This window comes from Notechis scutatus, chromosome 1 (assembly GCF_049901735.1).
Source record: "Notechis scutatus isolate UNSWTSFEM ecotype Mainland chromosome 1, rNotScu1.2, whole genome shotgun sequence".
Classification (NCBI taxonomy): Eukaryota; Metazoa; Chordata; class Lepidosauria; order Squamata; family Elapidae; genus Notechis; species Notechis scutatus.
In genome coordinates, this window is record NC_142009.1 from 87,765,211 (window position 1) to 87,779,625 (window position 14,415).

At 36.8% G+C, this 14,415-nt stretch overlaps 1 protein-coding gene across 3 annotated transcripts in view; it reads right to left on the bottom strand.

The window, feature by feature from the left end:
* Positions 1–638: 638 nt before the first annotated feature.
* GRM1 (glutamate metabotropic receptor 1) overlaps positions 639–14,415 on the bottom strand; it is a 208,317-nt gene continuing 194,540 nt past the window's right edge. For 2 of the 3 annotated variants that reach the window (XM_087970380.1, XM_087970377.1), the window contains exon 9: positions 639–2,978. In XM_087970380.1, coding sequence (XP_087826506.1) covers positions 2,099–2,978 — 880 coding nt within the window. In that variant the 3' untranslated portion in view covers positions 639–2,098. Of the gene's footprint in view, positions 2,979–6,457; positions 6,543–14,415 lie in introns of all 3 variants that reach the window. The other variant, XM_087970385.1, reaches the window with a different exon arrangement.

Consider the following 14,415-nt stretch of genomic DNA (forward strand, 5'->3'; position numbering starts at 1 on the left):
TTGTCTAGAATAGCAGAACTTTGCCAGTCTGATCATTGCAACATTGGTGTTCAGAGGAATGACTTTTAGAAGGATATGTAACAGAAAAGAGGAAACATTTTTCTTGCAATTGTCCTTCTACTCAGATTCACCTAGGTGCAACTTTATGGTTTTGCAAATTCTCCCTGCATCTGGATTCTGATTTTAGCTTAAAAAAATAAGAAAGAAGATAAGAAACAGAGTAGGCAGAAATCTAATCAAAGTATTATTATTATTAGAAAATAAATCTGGAGAAGGTGGGGGAATATCCTGAAACTGGAGGAAATCTGCAGAACAAGAGTAGAAAAATAACAATAGAGGATGGTGTCAGGTACATAGGTTTTGCTAAAGCAGGAAAGATGTGTGTGTGTGTGTGTGTGTGTGTGTGTGTGTGTATTCTTAAGTTTTCGCGGGTACTTACATGTATGGTATTCAGCTTTGGGTATTTTCCCACGTCATTGTAGTTGTGCTTTTAAAGTTGTAGCAACGTTTCAGCAGAATCTCATCTGCCATCATCAGGCATCATCAGAAGACTGATGATGGCAGATTAGATTCTGCCGAAACGTTGCTACAACTTTAAAAGCACAACTACAATGACGTCACACACATACATACATACACACACACACACCATGGCAAAATATATTTTTTTACTTTTCCAAAGGAAGCTAAACATGGTTTAAATATTTTTCTGAATGTTCTATTTAAGGTTTAATACTGCCATGTGCAAAATTTCTAAAAGAGATGCATTCTTTATTAATCACATTTCCTTAAATCACATGAAATAACAAATTATTGGAGCACTGATTATTTTCAACAGCATAATTTCACATGGCAAATATATCAGCAAAATCAAACACCCTGTTATAAGGGGCAGCTTAGCTTTTTAAAAATGTTTCAGCACAACATACAAATCTTCAAAGGTTTATAATATATTTTTAAACAATGCAATATAAAACATGATTGAAACAAAAAAAAATATTCATCATATATTTCTAGGACAATCCTCCAGTGGCAGTTATTAGATGTTACACATCACATGTTGTATACAGTTACATACACACACACACACACACACACACACACACACAAAGACAGAAACTTTCATTCTCTTGCATTTACTATGAATCTAATGAACCGCTATTAAGAACAACTTTTTGCTTAAAGTAGTAATTGTTGCTGAAAATATATAATTATTTTATATGTAGTTGTTTCCATAGTAACACAAACAAACAATGTAATTACATAGCAATCTCATTGGATTATTAAAGTTGAGTCAATAACTATTCTTTTGCTACAGGGAATGTAGTGTTAACAGTCACCTGGCTTGCAGTCTTCTACCATAATGGCAAATCAAAGATTTCAAAACTGCAGGTATTCTGGACTTGATAGTATCAATAAATTTTTCTGTGACTTTCTTATGCTTTATTTCAGTTTTTTTAAAATTAGTATACAAGGGGAGGGGGGAATGCTAAATCAGTTTTTCTAAACATTCTTTATGAGCTATATGCTAACATGCTAGCTGACTTCCCCAACATAAATTTCAGGAGATGTCTTCCACCTAAAAAAGGTTTAGCAAAATATATTTTCTCCTTCCAGGCAAATGTTGCTGCATTACAGTACAGTCTGCTGCATTCAATGGTGGTGAACATCCTGGAGACACAGCATGGTTTTCTTCTAACTTTAGCACGCAGAGTCATATTCAAGTGTTGTCAAGAGAGTATAGGATGTGACTGTGTGTTTGTGAACACTGTGTGTTACTGTTACGCTTTCTTTTTGCTATAGAAGTTGTACATGGGATTTGTGCTTTGTCAGAATTCCGATGGTCTTCTCAGAACACACTACTCTTGAGCACAACAATTTCCTTTAAAACAAAAATAAAAACAAACCACACACATAACAAGTAAAGAACTGGAGCCCTCTAATGGATTTAGTGCAGGATACAAATTTTTGCCTCACCCTATATACCATGCTCATTGGCCTTCCCTTGCCCCAGGGGGCTTGTGCTATTTTCTCCCTGTCCAATTAAAGCTCAGAGAGAAGACATAAGCTATTTACTTTCACCAGAGCAGCTTCTGTTCTACAAAGTGGATGAGCTTTGCTTGTAATCGCTCAAAACAACAGAGGTGTAAGTTGCATTGGGAGGTATGCAAAGCACTGATTCGGACACAGGAGAACTGGGCACAGAACTGCCTGAAGCCACTGAATCTCGAAAAGGAGATGGAGGTGTCAGTGCTGGTGAATCTTCTAGAGTCAGTTTGCTGGTGACCTGCTCCTCTTCTTCCTCTTCCTCCTCCTCTAAATTTCCTGGCCTCTCATACACATAATCTTGGATAAGCTTAAACTTTTCGTTTTCTTCTTCCTCCTCTTCCTCTTCCTCCTCCTCTTCTTCTTCTTCAGATGGGAGTGAAACTGGCTCTTTATTGAAAGTGCCCATTTGTAGTGGCAATATCTGTGGCTGCATTGCTGGAGGGTGATATATGGGCCTCAGTCCGTTTCCTGCACCAGACACGGGCATTACAGCATTGAAATCAGGAATGCCCGTGGCAAATTGGTTGACCACACCGTGCAGCTGCTCCATAATGGATCGCGGTGGTGGAAGCGGGGGCGGGGGTGGTAAGACTTTGGGACTCTGTATGTCCTCTGCTGCTGCCTGTAGTGGAGGCATCACCATCACTCTTCTGTGTACAACCATGGAAGGACTACTCATTTGGCTGAAGTGCACTGACTTGCTTGCTTCCTCCTCCACAACATTGTACAAAGTCTTACTGCTGATGTCCGAAAAAGTGAGGCTCTTGCTTGGACCTGGATAACTTTTAGTTAGGGGCTTGATCACTGCTGTCTGATTGCATCCTAGCTCCTTATTCTTCACATGCACTGAGAGCCTGTGCCACATATGTTGTCCCTTGGGAATTTCTCTTCCACCTGGTTCAGACCATGACACAGACTTGCCATTAGAACTGGAAATAAAATAAAGATGCGTTTATTTACATTTCCATAGGCAGATACAGGCAACCACAACACATTCATCCTAGGAAATCCTCTGTTTTGCAGTCTTAATTCCTCCGAGAAGCAACTATAGTGGGAAACAGCAACTGTTCTTAAATCTAGAAGTCTGTAAATGAAGGAAAATTATTCCCTGTTAGTTTCAGAGGTTGAGCAACATGTTGCAGAATATGCATGGCTGCCATCAGACACTGAAAGTAATGGAACTTCATTCCCTCCCCCTGTAATATTAGTAAGGAATAGCAAATGAACTGATCCAAGATTCTCTATCCCCAGTTTTTACAGAAGATGCAGAGAAACATTGACAGCAATGGCCGTAACAAGCATATTGTTTCTTTAGTAAATGTTGTTAGGGTGAATGGGGTAAAACGTTATTATTAATTATAAACAGCAGCTTTCTTCAACCTCTCTTTCAAAAGTAAGCAGCCTCTACATTTAAGGAGGAAAAGGGAAGGTGAATGGGAAATGGATACACTCATCTCCTGCTCTGTTGTCAGCCTATGATTCTGAACAAACATAAAATAAGTGCATGCACATAAGACGTAGTTTCCAAAAATGATGCAGAAACTCAACTTCAATCTTTAAAAAGCATTCAACTTTATAATGTATAATCTTTAGTCTGTCACATTTGATTTGCATTTCACGTGCAACAATTTCCACAACACATAAAAATTTGTCTGGTCTGGTAAAAACAGCAGTACAAAACTTTCTAGCTCCAGTTTGTGGATGAGTGGAATTGCAGTATTGCATATTCTCGTTCTTCTATTGAATTTTCTCCATGAGAGTCATGGAGGTACATGGGATTTGTGGACCTTTCTCACGGCACATACATTATACTGTTGTACTTGCATACATACTGTGAAAAACCAATGTCACCACCTCTATGACGACAAATATTTTAAAACACAAATGCAGACATAACTAATACCTGTAAGTTTGTTATACGTTTAGTAAGTATAAATGACCTTAAATACTTGGGGGAAAGACATCAAAAGCAAAGACTGTCTGTTTCTTTGCTCTAGGACTCCCGCTATTTAGAAAAAGGATATGGAAGCATCAAGAAAGTATTGTAATGAGTAAGAACCGAAACAACAGTGTAGGAACACAAGACATCAAGCAAGATTGTTACTCTGAGAATTTCTTGGGGTGATGATGGCTTACCAGCTGTATTAATTACAATGACAGCTTTAGATGGTTAGTGAAATTTTTTTTAAGGTACTGTATGTTATATTATTAGACATTGTGGGAGCGTGGGATAACAAAACAGTCCTGTAAAATAGCTTTAAAAGGCTGGTATTTCTGTTGTTTTTTCCTGTATTACATGGAAGTAAAATATTTTATTCTGAACAATGGACTGAAATGTGAATGTGTGTGTGTGTGTGTGTGTGTTCTGCTGCAGGGTCTGTGATGCTCAGAGTAGATATTGCAATTATCCTATGCTATATAAGCTAGATTTATGTAGGTATATCTATTTAGTACCTTCTGATGCAAATCACTTGCTTTGCAATGCACTATAGCTTCAGTACATTTCTCAATAGCTGATGGCATACTGTTTGGCAATGTAAATGCTGACTAGATAAATTTATATTTTATCTAGTGCTGTAGTTCTATGGATTGAAGCTGAGTTATTTCTCAAATGAAGGCCTATGTAGACATGCTCAGTTAGAAATAAATCAAGGCACAGAATGCATTTTACATGGAAATTTGACTCTAGCTGCTATTATGTATAAGGCTGAAGTCTTTTAAATGGGTTTCACTGGGTTATTTAGTTGGGAAAGCTTGGTGGAAAGCTTCATGTACAGGATTTATATATTAGAGTTATTGAATTTTTTTTCTGTAGGAGAAAGTGAACCAAACTCCAAATTTAGATGGGCAAGGACTTAGTTCAAACAACGTATCTGAAAACAGGCCCAAGATGCTCTGTAAGATCCATGGAAATGGATTTTATACTTTTGTATAAGTATATAATATAACATAATATAATATAAAACACACTGCAATACAGAATATGTTGAACAGTAATACTGATTAATGCATATAAAAACAACACGTTTAAAACATAACATATGTAAGTCGGTATACACACACAGACATACATCTCTCTCTCTCTCTCTCTCTCTCTCTCTCTCTCTCTCTCTCTCCTTTCAGGTCAGTGGCTGACTCCCAGGCAAGAATTTATAGAATTACAGACTTATACTCCATTTCTGATTTTTTTCTCTCTCTTGGCAGCATCTTCAGAACTTTATTTTAAATCAATGTTGACAGGAACTCCAGTTCCTAATTTTTTTTTCATGAGTATTATATCACAGCAAAAGTTTCAGCGATGACTTCAAACTTGTCCACAATGCTGATGGCTAATAATATACCTATTTCATTGGATTCAGTTTTGTGTGTCATACAATTACCATTGTCATCTGACATACAAAGTAGAATCCAATGAAATGGGTACATTATATGTCATATAATACTGAGAACGGTTGATAATTGCTTTTAAAATTTCCACTGATGTTCCTTATATTGGATGGTTTGTACAGAATAACCTTATTTTTTCAGCAGCATTTTTCCCTCTGTCTTACTTTCTGTCTTACTTCTATCCTGCCTTACTTTCTTCTCTGTGTTTAATTTATTGCTCTTTCTCCCCTTAGTCTTCTCAAAATAGTGAAAGGAGATTCAATTCCATCAACATGATTTGAAATGTATCCTTTACTGCATAATCTATGTGGGTTCCCCCATGCAACTGTTTTTTTAAAATGATAGTTTTTCTTGCTATATCATTGTTGTACTTAATAAATAAGTTTAACCCAGATCTAATCTGTGACTTTTAAAAATTGCTTAGTTGCAAAACTTTTAATGTGATAGGAAAGAAGAACTATATAATAAGTAATGATTACGTCCCACTGATTCATTTTTTTTGTCTTCCAAAATTCTAATATGGCCAACTACATGAAGTCATGTTCATCAGTGAGTAATTTTTGTATTTGGCCTACGATTGAGTATTTCTGAAGCCTGCAGTAGACAGGAAGAACTGGACACAGCCAGGATGCAGCTGAAGCTGATAGAGAAAATGGACAGCTGTCAGTAAAAGAAGACCCGTTCAGCTCCATGCAAAACCACGAACAAGAAAAACTGTGGGCTAAATTATGGGAAAGATAAAATGAACAGGTAAACTATTTTTTCCCTTTTGCAGTTCAGCCAGAAGATGTTGAAGTGACAACCATGAAAAACAGAAAAAAGTTCCTCCAAAAATTATTTGACAGTGTCCTTGAAAGAATATATGGACGAGCAGGTCAAGGCAGTGTGAAAAATGGGACACATACACGACTTTTCTATCATTAATGGCATGCACCATTATTAGAAATGAGAAAGTCATGAGAAAGAGAAAGCAATGGGTTAAAAAAAGATACACCACTGTTTGTCATGCAGCTTTTCTTACACATTCACTGCAGTTTGGGGTTTTTCAAAGCTGCACATGTGCCGACGGACACTGGCTGGTGGGCGAGAATTCTGGCTGCCTCTTCCTGAGGATTGAAAAGAAAAAGATACCCAATGAGTGGTTATCCACATCCACATTCAGGGCAGTTGTACCACTCAGTAGGGTGCTGTGTTCCACCTTCCTTGGACATCTTGCCATTTCTCCACCATGTCTGCATTTACTCAGGTTACAATTCTATGCTTGCTTACCTGGGAGAAAGCCTTACTAAACTCAAAGGGACTGCTTTCCAAAGAGATTTGTGCAAGAGTTGCACAGGTCATGGTTGAACTGCTTCCTTGGTTCCACACTTACTCCATAGCTCTTTACACAACATTCTTCTCTCGATCACCTTCCTTATGTGCCTAAAAGCCAATGTGGAAGTGCAAATAACCTTTGAATAGGTTGAAATCTGTGCTCCCCTACAACACTGCCTGCAGGGGCACCCTTGACATTTAGCACTCTCACTGTGCTAAAATGGGAGAAAAATATTTCTTAACCTATTCAACCTCCTGAGAAAAATCAGAGTTTAAATGAAATGCAGCTCTAGCAAATGATTATAGTGTGGTGGGTAGATCAGAATACAGTACAGGTCCCCTTAAACAGTTTGTCTGGCTGCCCATGGTGAAGAAAAATTAATCCCAGGCAAATAAACATTTTATTTTTCTTCTTCACTGGGTCCAGTAGTTCTTAATCTTTTCTTCACCATGGACCAGTGGTGGTATTCAGCAGGTTCTGACCAGTTCTGGAGAACTGGTAGTGGAAATTTTAAGTAGTTTGGAGAATCGGCAAATACCACCTCTGACTGGAGATTTTACAGTATCCTTCCCCTGCCACGCCCAACAAGCCATGCCCATAGAACTGGTAGTAAAAAAATTTGAATCCCACCACTGCCATGGACTTCTTTTAAATACCTTGGTGGCCATGGACCATGGCCACAAATCCCCAAGACTTAACTCAAGACTTAAATCATAACATTTCTTCAAGCTTTTGTGGACCACTTGTGATGACATCACAGCTCTCCCAGAGGTCCATGGACCACTGATTGAGAACCACTGACTGGGACTATTGATTCAGCTGAAGGAAATAGGTGGATGGCTAAGCCAGAGAGATGTAAGTTGGTTAATAACTTTTGTGGATTTTTCTGCATGTAATGTCGCAAATTTATTTAGGGATTGGTATAACGTATGGATGCTTCTTTGCCTATGGACTCCAAAAATTATTTGACTATGGACTGATTATTTCAAAAGAATGTATGTACAATATAATGGTTATTTGAAGAGTTGATAGCTTTACATAGTGTACAGGGTCCTCCATTCCTTTATCACATTTTCATCATTTGCTCTTGTCAAATGCCCTATTTTGGCCCACATTAATGAATTTGCTAATCAATGATTTGCTAGGGAAAAAAATAGTTATACCACTGTCAGACGTGTTATGAAGATGACAAAAATAGATGAAGTAAATAGAAACTACCACTTACCTGTTGGTTTGTAACTTCCAACCCCGATAACATACTAAATTGTTGTGTAATATTATGAAATGCTCATAAATTTTCTATGCTCCATATACAATGTTTCCAGAAGGAAACCACTGATCTTTATTCAAATGGTAGTTTGATTACCGCTTCATCAATTAACATACATAGCCCTTTATTTTTGGTACTCTGCTGTGATGACATTTTATAATAGAAGGAAGCATATGTTATGATAGGAAAGGCAAAGAGGTGGCAAGAAAAAAACTGGCTGTGTTCACACAATATATAAAACCTGTTCACTGAATTAACACCTTTTCCCTGGGTAATATACTGACTTATAAGTTAACCAACAGAAGCAACGCCCCCCCCCCCCAAACTGAGATTCAAACTAGTCATGGTCACATGAATAGTGCTGATGCTAGGCTTTTTCTGTCTAATCCTAGCCTCTTCTGTAGCAGATAAAAGATGATTTCCAACCTGCATGGAAAGAGACAGCTGCCATTTCCCCTTGGGCACATGATGAAATATTACAAGTTTTATTGACCACACAAAAGTGAAATGTGAGAATCTTACAGCTGCATAAGGTGTGCACATTTGTACACGGTTTCAAATAATTCTGCTGCTTAAGCCGCTTTAAGGCTAAGGGTCCACCTGCAGGAAAAAAAACTGGGATAAGGTTGGATCTGAGGAAAACATATATCAGAAGTCTAAGCAATGATTCTTGTATATTGAAGTATTGATAATTCAAGCAAACATGGTTGTTTACTGCAGCAAGCATCCATATTCATGCACTGGGAGACATTTGCCCTTCTCTAGAAAATACTGCAGAAGAATCTTTATATCAGAGATTGGTAAAGTGATTTCTACAGTATTTTCTTTCCATTGCTCCCATCCAGGCCTTTACTTTATCTGTTTCTGTGGTTTTTTAAATCAATCAATCAATCAATCAATCAATCTGATATATGAGACTGACAAATGGAAGGAAAACTCCAGCCTCCAAGTATTGTAGTTGCCTACAGCGGTATCTTTGGACCAGATATTTAGCTTTAAAACTGGGCTCTGGAAAGATATGGTCAAAAGAGAAATTAGTTTTAATATGCATGTGTCATTCTAAATTGGATTACAAATTATGAATTATGAAGTTTGGTCTCCAGAGAAACAAGTAAAAAGAATTCTGTGTGTAATTCATTATTAAAAAGATACATTTCTAAATATCTAACTTTCTTCCTTTTGCTTGCTTTATAAATATTTACAAGTCTACCCTTACAAGGGAATATGATATGATATCTAGTCAAGCAAGAAATTAAATTATGTGGACATACACACTCATGCAAGAACAAAGTGAACTTTCTATTCTAATTTTCCATTGTAATGCATTTACATCCTCTACCTTGGGAACACAGAAATGTCAGTTAGTTATAAGCATCATTCATGAGTCCTAGTACATCTTCGCTCTTTCCTAAATGCTTCGTAATCCAAGTTTGTCTCATGCTACAGATTTAGACAATAAATCAGATGTTTCAGTAACAAATGATTGCTTCAAGGAAGAAAAAGAGGAGCATATAGAACAACTAGACACAAGGACAGTTTCTCCCCACATGCCATCAATCTGGTAAACAACTAATTCCCACAACACTGTCAAACCATTTACTAAGGCTGTATTACTATTCTTCTTCTCATCCTTCCTATTACCTATCTCCTTTTCTACTTATGAGTATAACTTTGTTTGCTAGTATCCTTACAATTTATATTGTTTTTAGTTTCCTAATATGATTTTTTGATTGCTTATTTAGTATCCTTTGACTACCACTAAGTGTTGTATCTTATGATTCATGAAGAATGTATTTATAATGACTATGACCATGATTTATCACTTATATCTTTTATGTACACTGAAAGCTTATGCAACAAAGACAAATTCCTTGTGTGTCCAATCATACTTGGCCAAAAAATAATTCTATTCTATTCTATTCTATTCTATTCTATTCTATTCTATTCTATTCTATTCTATTATTCTATTCTATTTCAGCTGCTGACTCCTGAAAGAGAAACAACTCTTTGCATAAGAAGATTGTTCCTTATGCAAAGAGCAAAAACATCAGAGATTAGATTAACTCAATGTTCTCCTGCGTTTTACTCTGTGAGATAGTTTGCTCTACCAAGGGAAGCATTGCTGCTTAGATTTAAGACAAATCAGACATTACATCAGTGGGTTGAGCAGGGGATAATGACCACTTGCATACTTAAATTAAGGTATAAGCCACAGCAGTATAGACCCACTTTGCATGATCCCTATTTCAGAGCAAATCAGGTTCTCTTCACCAGTCTCTTCTAACTGTTGTGGTTTACTATACATTCTGTTTGTTGGTTTGGTAATGTACACACTTGCATTTAATTTTTTAAAAGCCCTCATATGCCTCCCCTACTTTATTTCTGAACTGAACTGAATAGTGAACTGTTTCTCAGGAAAAACAAACAGGGATTTAATTATAGTATTTTTTTTTTTAAAAAATGCACATGAATACCAAAAATCAAAACTAGATAGCATGGATAGACCTTAAGCGCAACACATTTTTCCAATCAGGATCTTTTAATTCTAAGCCAGAGATATCTCTCATCAGAAGGCATGGTGGGAGTCTGGTTTTGCAGTGGCACATTAACTCTTTCCCCATGAAAACATCCAAGAACTGTTCCCAGAGGCCTCTGAGGGACCTGCTTCCCCTGCTAGGGGCAGCTTCTCTACCATTTTTGCCCAAGTTGGGGCCCCAGCCTCTACTCCTTTCCTGCATAATAGCACTATCTTTTATTGCTTTACTACAGCTCAGCAAAATACATGACCGGTCCATTCCTGCAGTCTTTTCCTCATTTAACAACTGACTTGCTTAGCAACAGAAATTCTGGTCCCAATTGTGAACGCAAGTCAAGGACTGCCTGTATTGGAGGAAGTCCAAAAGCAGAGAACAGCAATAGGTGAGAAGCTGGGCGGTGCTCTGCACCAGGTGCTAGAGAGACACAGAAAAAGATAAATCGATTGGAGAGAACGAAAAATTGGAAGCATAAGAGAAGTGGTATTTGTCTCAGGCTGACAGGATTTCTGCAAAACGAATGAGCAAAACCAGCGGGAACTTTGATTGTATTGTTCCAGCCACCATCTTGACTTTTGTGACAATATCCTGTGGATATCCCTGAAGGCTGAGCTTCAAAATTGTTGCTCTCTTTTTCATATTTTCTTACAATACAAAAAGTGCCAAGGCTTTCTGAATGTCCTGATATTAGTATCACACCAGAAGGGGAGTTATCAGACAAAATCTGTTATTCTTTCCCCCTTTTGTCTTTTTAAACTTGGTTTTATTGTATTTCCTTGCTTTAGTTGTTCTGAGCTGCTCAGAGTCATTGGGAGTCAGTGACATACACATTGGATCAATAGATATAGAAAATGTCAATTTTTGTTCTCTGAGATCTGTGAAAAAGATGGAAATTCAGCCAGCAAAGCCAAAAGAGATGTGATTTGCCAGAGAATTGATACATATTTAGTGCAATATTTATACGTCATAGTGTGGAATTCTATAGTACTTGTATAACAACATACAACATTTATTAAAACCAAGAGGCTGGTAAAATGGAATAATAGTAACTACATGATTATCAAAATGTTAGAAAATATTAGGAAAAATTATTTTGTTTTAATACTTTGGAAATTAAAAGCAAAACAAACATATTTTGACAGTTGGCAGTAAACTGAAAAACCTAACAAAAGACTTCTGCTGCTAACAAATGAAGATATCAGATAAAAGTATTTATCATCACATGAAGCTAATGTGTTTATTTATTATCTCTTAACTGCTCTGAGTGAACCCATGGCATTTTAAAAATATTTATTTATTTATTTATTTTCTTTCTTTTTTAAAAAAAATTATTAAATTAACATTAAAAACAATTGAACACAGTGTGACTTTCTTGGCCATCATAAAAGTAGATATAACAGTTGATTTTTCCTTTTTTCCTACGTTGTTAATTTAATGTTGGTTACATATTTGTTTCTATTTACATTTATATACATATTTACAACCTAGTTTCTTTTCCATCTCCTTTTTCCCCTTATAGTCTTTATATTCATTTTCTTTAACTTACAAAACAAAAAAATTTCATTCCTATAAAGCATCAACAATTTCTTCTTTTCCTTGACTCCAACCATTGGTACATTTTGCTCCAGACTTCATAGTACTCTGTCTCAGCCTTATCCTTAATTTCTTAATTTTTATTTATTTTCAATAGCCTTCCAATTCAACCAACTTACTCTGGTTAATAAAAAAATAGAAGAGCCTATAATATATGAGGTGACTGACTGTTACCAAGTATTGGGTACACCGAGAAGTACAGGGGCAGGTTTTATTTGAGTGAGCTTACTTACTTCAATTAATGTAGAAATGTGTTTATAGAAAAAAGTGGGTCCAAGGAATGCATGAGTTAACATGGTCTTTCCTGAGAAAAGCCCTCTTTTCATTTAACACTCATTTATTAGACCAAGGATTCTTAACCTCCATATCCCTTCTCCGAAAAATGTATTAAAATTAAAATGCATAAAATCAAATACAAATCTATAATAGACTGCATTGCAAAGGAAAACCATTTTACTGAAATATAGTTATTAAATCGTTTAAAATGAGAAAGGTAGTAATATAGATGAAAATAAAGCTGTCATTTCTTTTCCTACCCAAGTTCACGGATCCTGTACCAAGCAGCCACTCTTACTGAAAGTCATGAGGTGGGGAACGATGGCCCTTTTATAACTTGTGGACTTCAACTCCCAGAATCCCAAATTCAGCTGACTCGGGAATTTTGAGAATTGAAGTCCACAAGTCACAAAAGGGTCACCGTTCCCCACCACTGAAGTCCTGGCTGTGGAATTAATGCATAAGTCCTTTTGCAGCCAAAAGCGAATGGCATTTGGTCTCTTTGTAAAGAGGGCTGGTTCTTGCCCTTTCCAAGACAAGCTCACACATACACACATGCACACAAAATCTCCACTGATTCCTCCTGTTCCAAACAAACATTTCCAACATGTTTAAAATAAATCTTTTTCCCAAAGGAAATACTTTTTTTTGCTCCTCCATTAGACCGCCAATATGACTTTTCAAATCCTTTCATAGGCAAGTCCCAGGTGCCTAGTCCTTTTCCAACTTGGCACTAGCAGTTCCTACAAAACTCTAGAGGCCTTGCATTTCAGAACAATTGTCTACCCACCCACAAGATGGGCTGCAATTTTCTATACAACTTGAAATGCTATGTGGCACATTACCGTTGTCAAGCAATTATATCACTGAAACGAACACTACATTCCTAAGTATAAACCTCGAAGAAAATTGTGCCATAGAGAATTTCTGAAGTGCATTGTTAAGTTCGGGGTGAGAATGGAAGTGAAACTAGAGTGATCTTCAGCAAAGCTCTTTATTTAATGTTCATACAAACAACAGCAACAGCCTGGCTCCTTTTATAGGAAGTGCTCCTTTTATAGAAAGCTGTCAGCCTGTCAATCAATCAGAACAAAGTATTTTTCTGCTTCAACAGTGGACCTGAGTGAGAACTTCAGCCACTAACTTCAGCTACTTATTTGAATACGTAACATGCATAATAAGTTCTGAAGCATATAAGAAAGTCCATATAAAGCCTATTCATTACATTTATCGAGTCTCAAAATATGGGCAAATGTTTCTCCAACTTAGCGTGTTTTGACCACCGAGAACTGAGCCAAAGCAACTGTTAGGGATATACACCCTAGCAGAACCTGCACGGCAGTCAGGCAGGCAGGCAAATATGTGAGATAAACGTTGTTGTAGTTTACACTCAGTAAAACAGATACAATGTGTTAGTTAAATAGTTTATTCCAGTAATAGTTATAACATAGTCAAACAGTCCATATATCATACACTAGTTCAGTCCATCCGGGGATTAATCAGTTGCAAAGTCCAGTGTCGAAAAAGAGGTCAGTAAACTTACAAATATCAGTCCAGTAATATATCTCCTCGCAGTAGAGATATGAAGAAGTCGAACCTCCTTTCTTCCTTCAGCAACAGCAGAGAACACGCAGTTAACAATCCATCATCGTCAGCAAGCAATCCAGTAAGCCAGCAATCAATCCAGTTCTCTTGCTCCCTCTTATGGCGATTTACAGCCGCACCCAAAATTACAAGCTTTGCAGTTAAAGTGACACACACTTAAACTCACTATTATAGCCTATATATATTATTTTACCCAAACTACGTTAGGTAACCTATGTTATTCCTAACATACTCCCCTTTTGGGTAATATAATATATATATATATATATATATTTACATCCTTAAACCATAGTCATCACAACTTTCTTTGTGTTTGACTGAACCTTGGGCTTTTGTAAACTGATCAGCAATATTTTCTTCAGTCATGCAATATTCCAATCTTATTA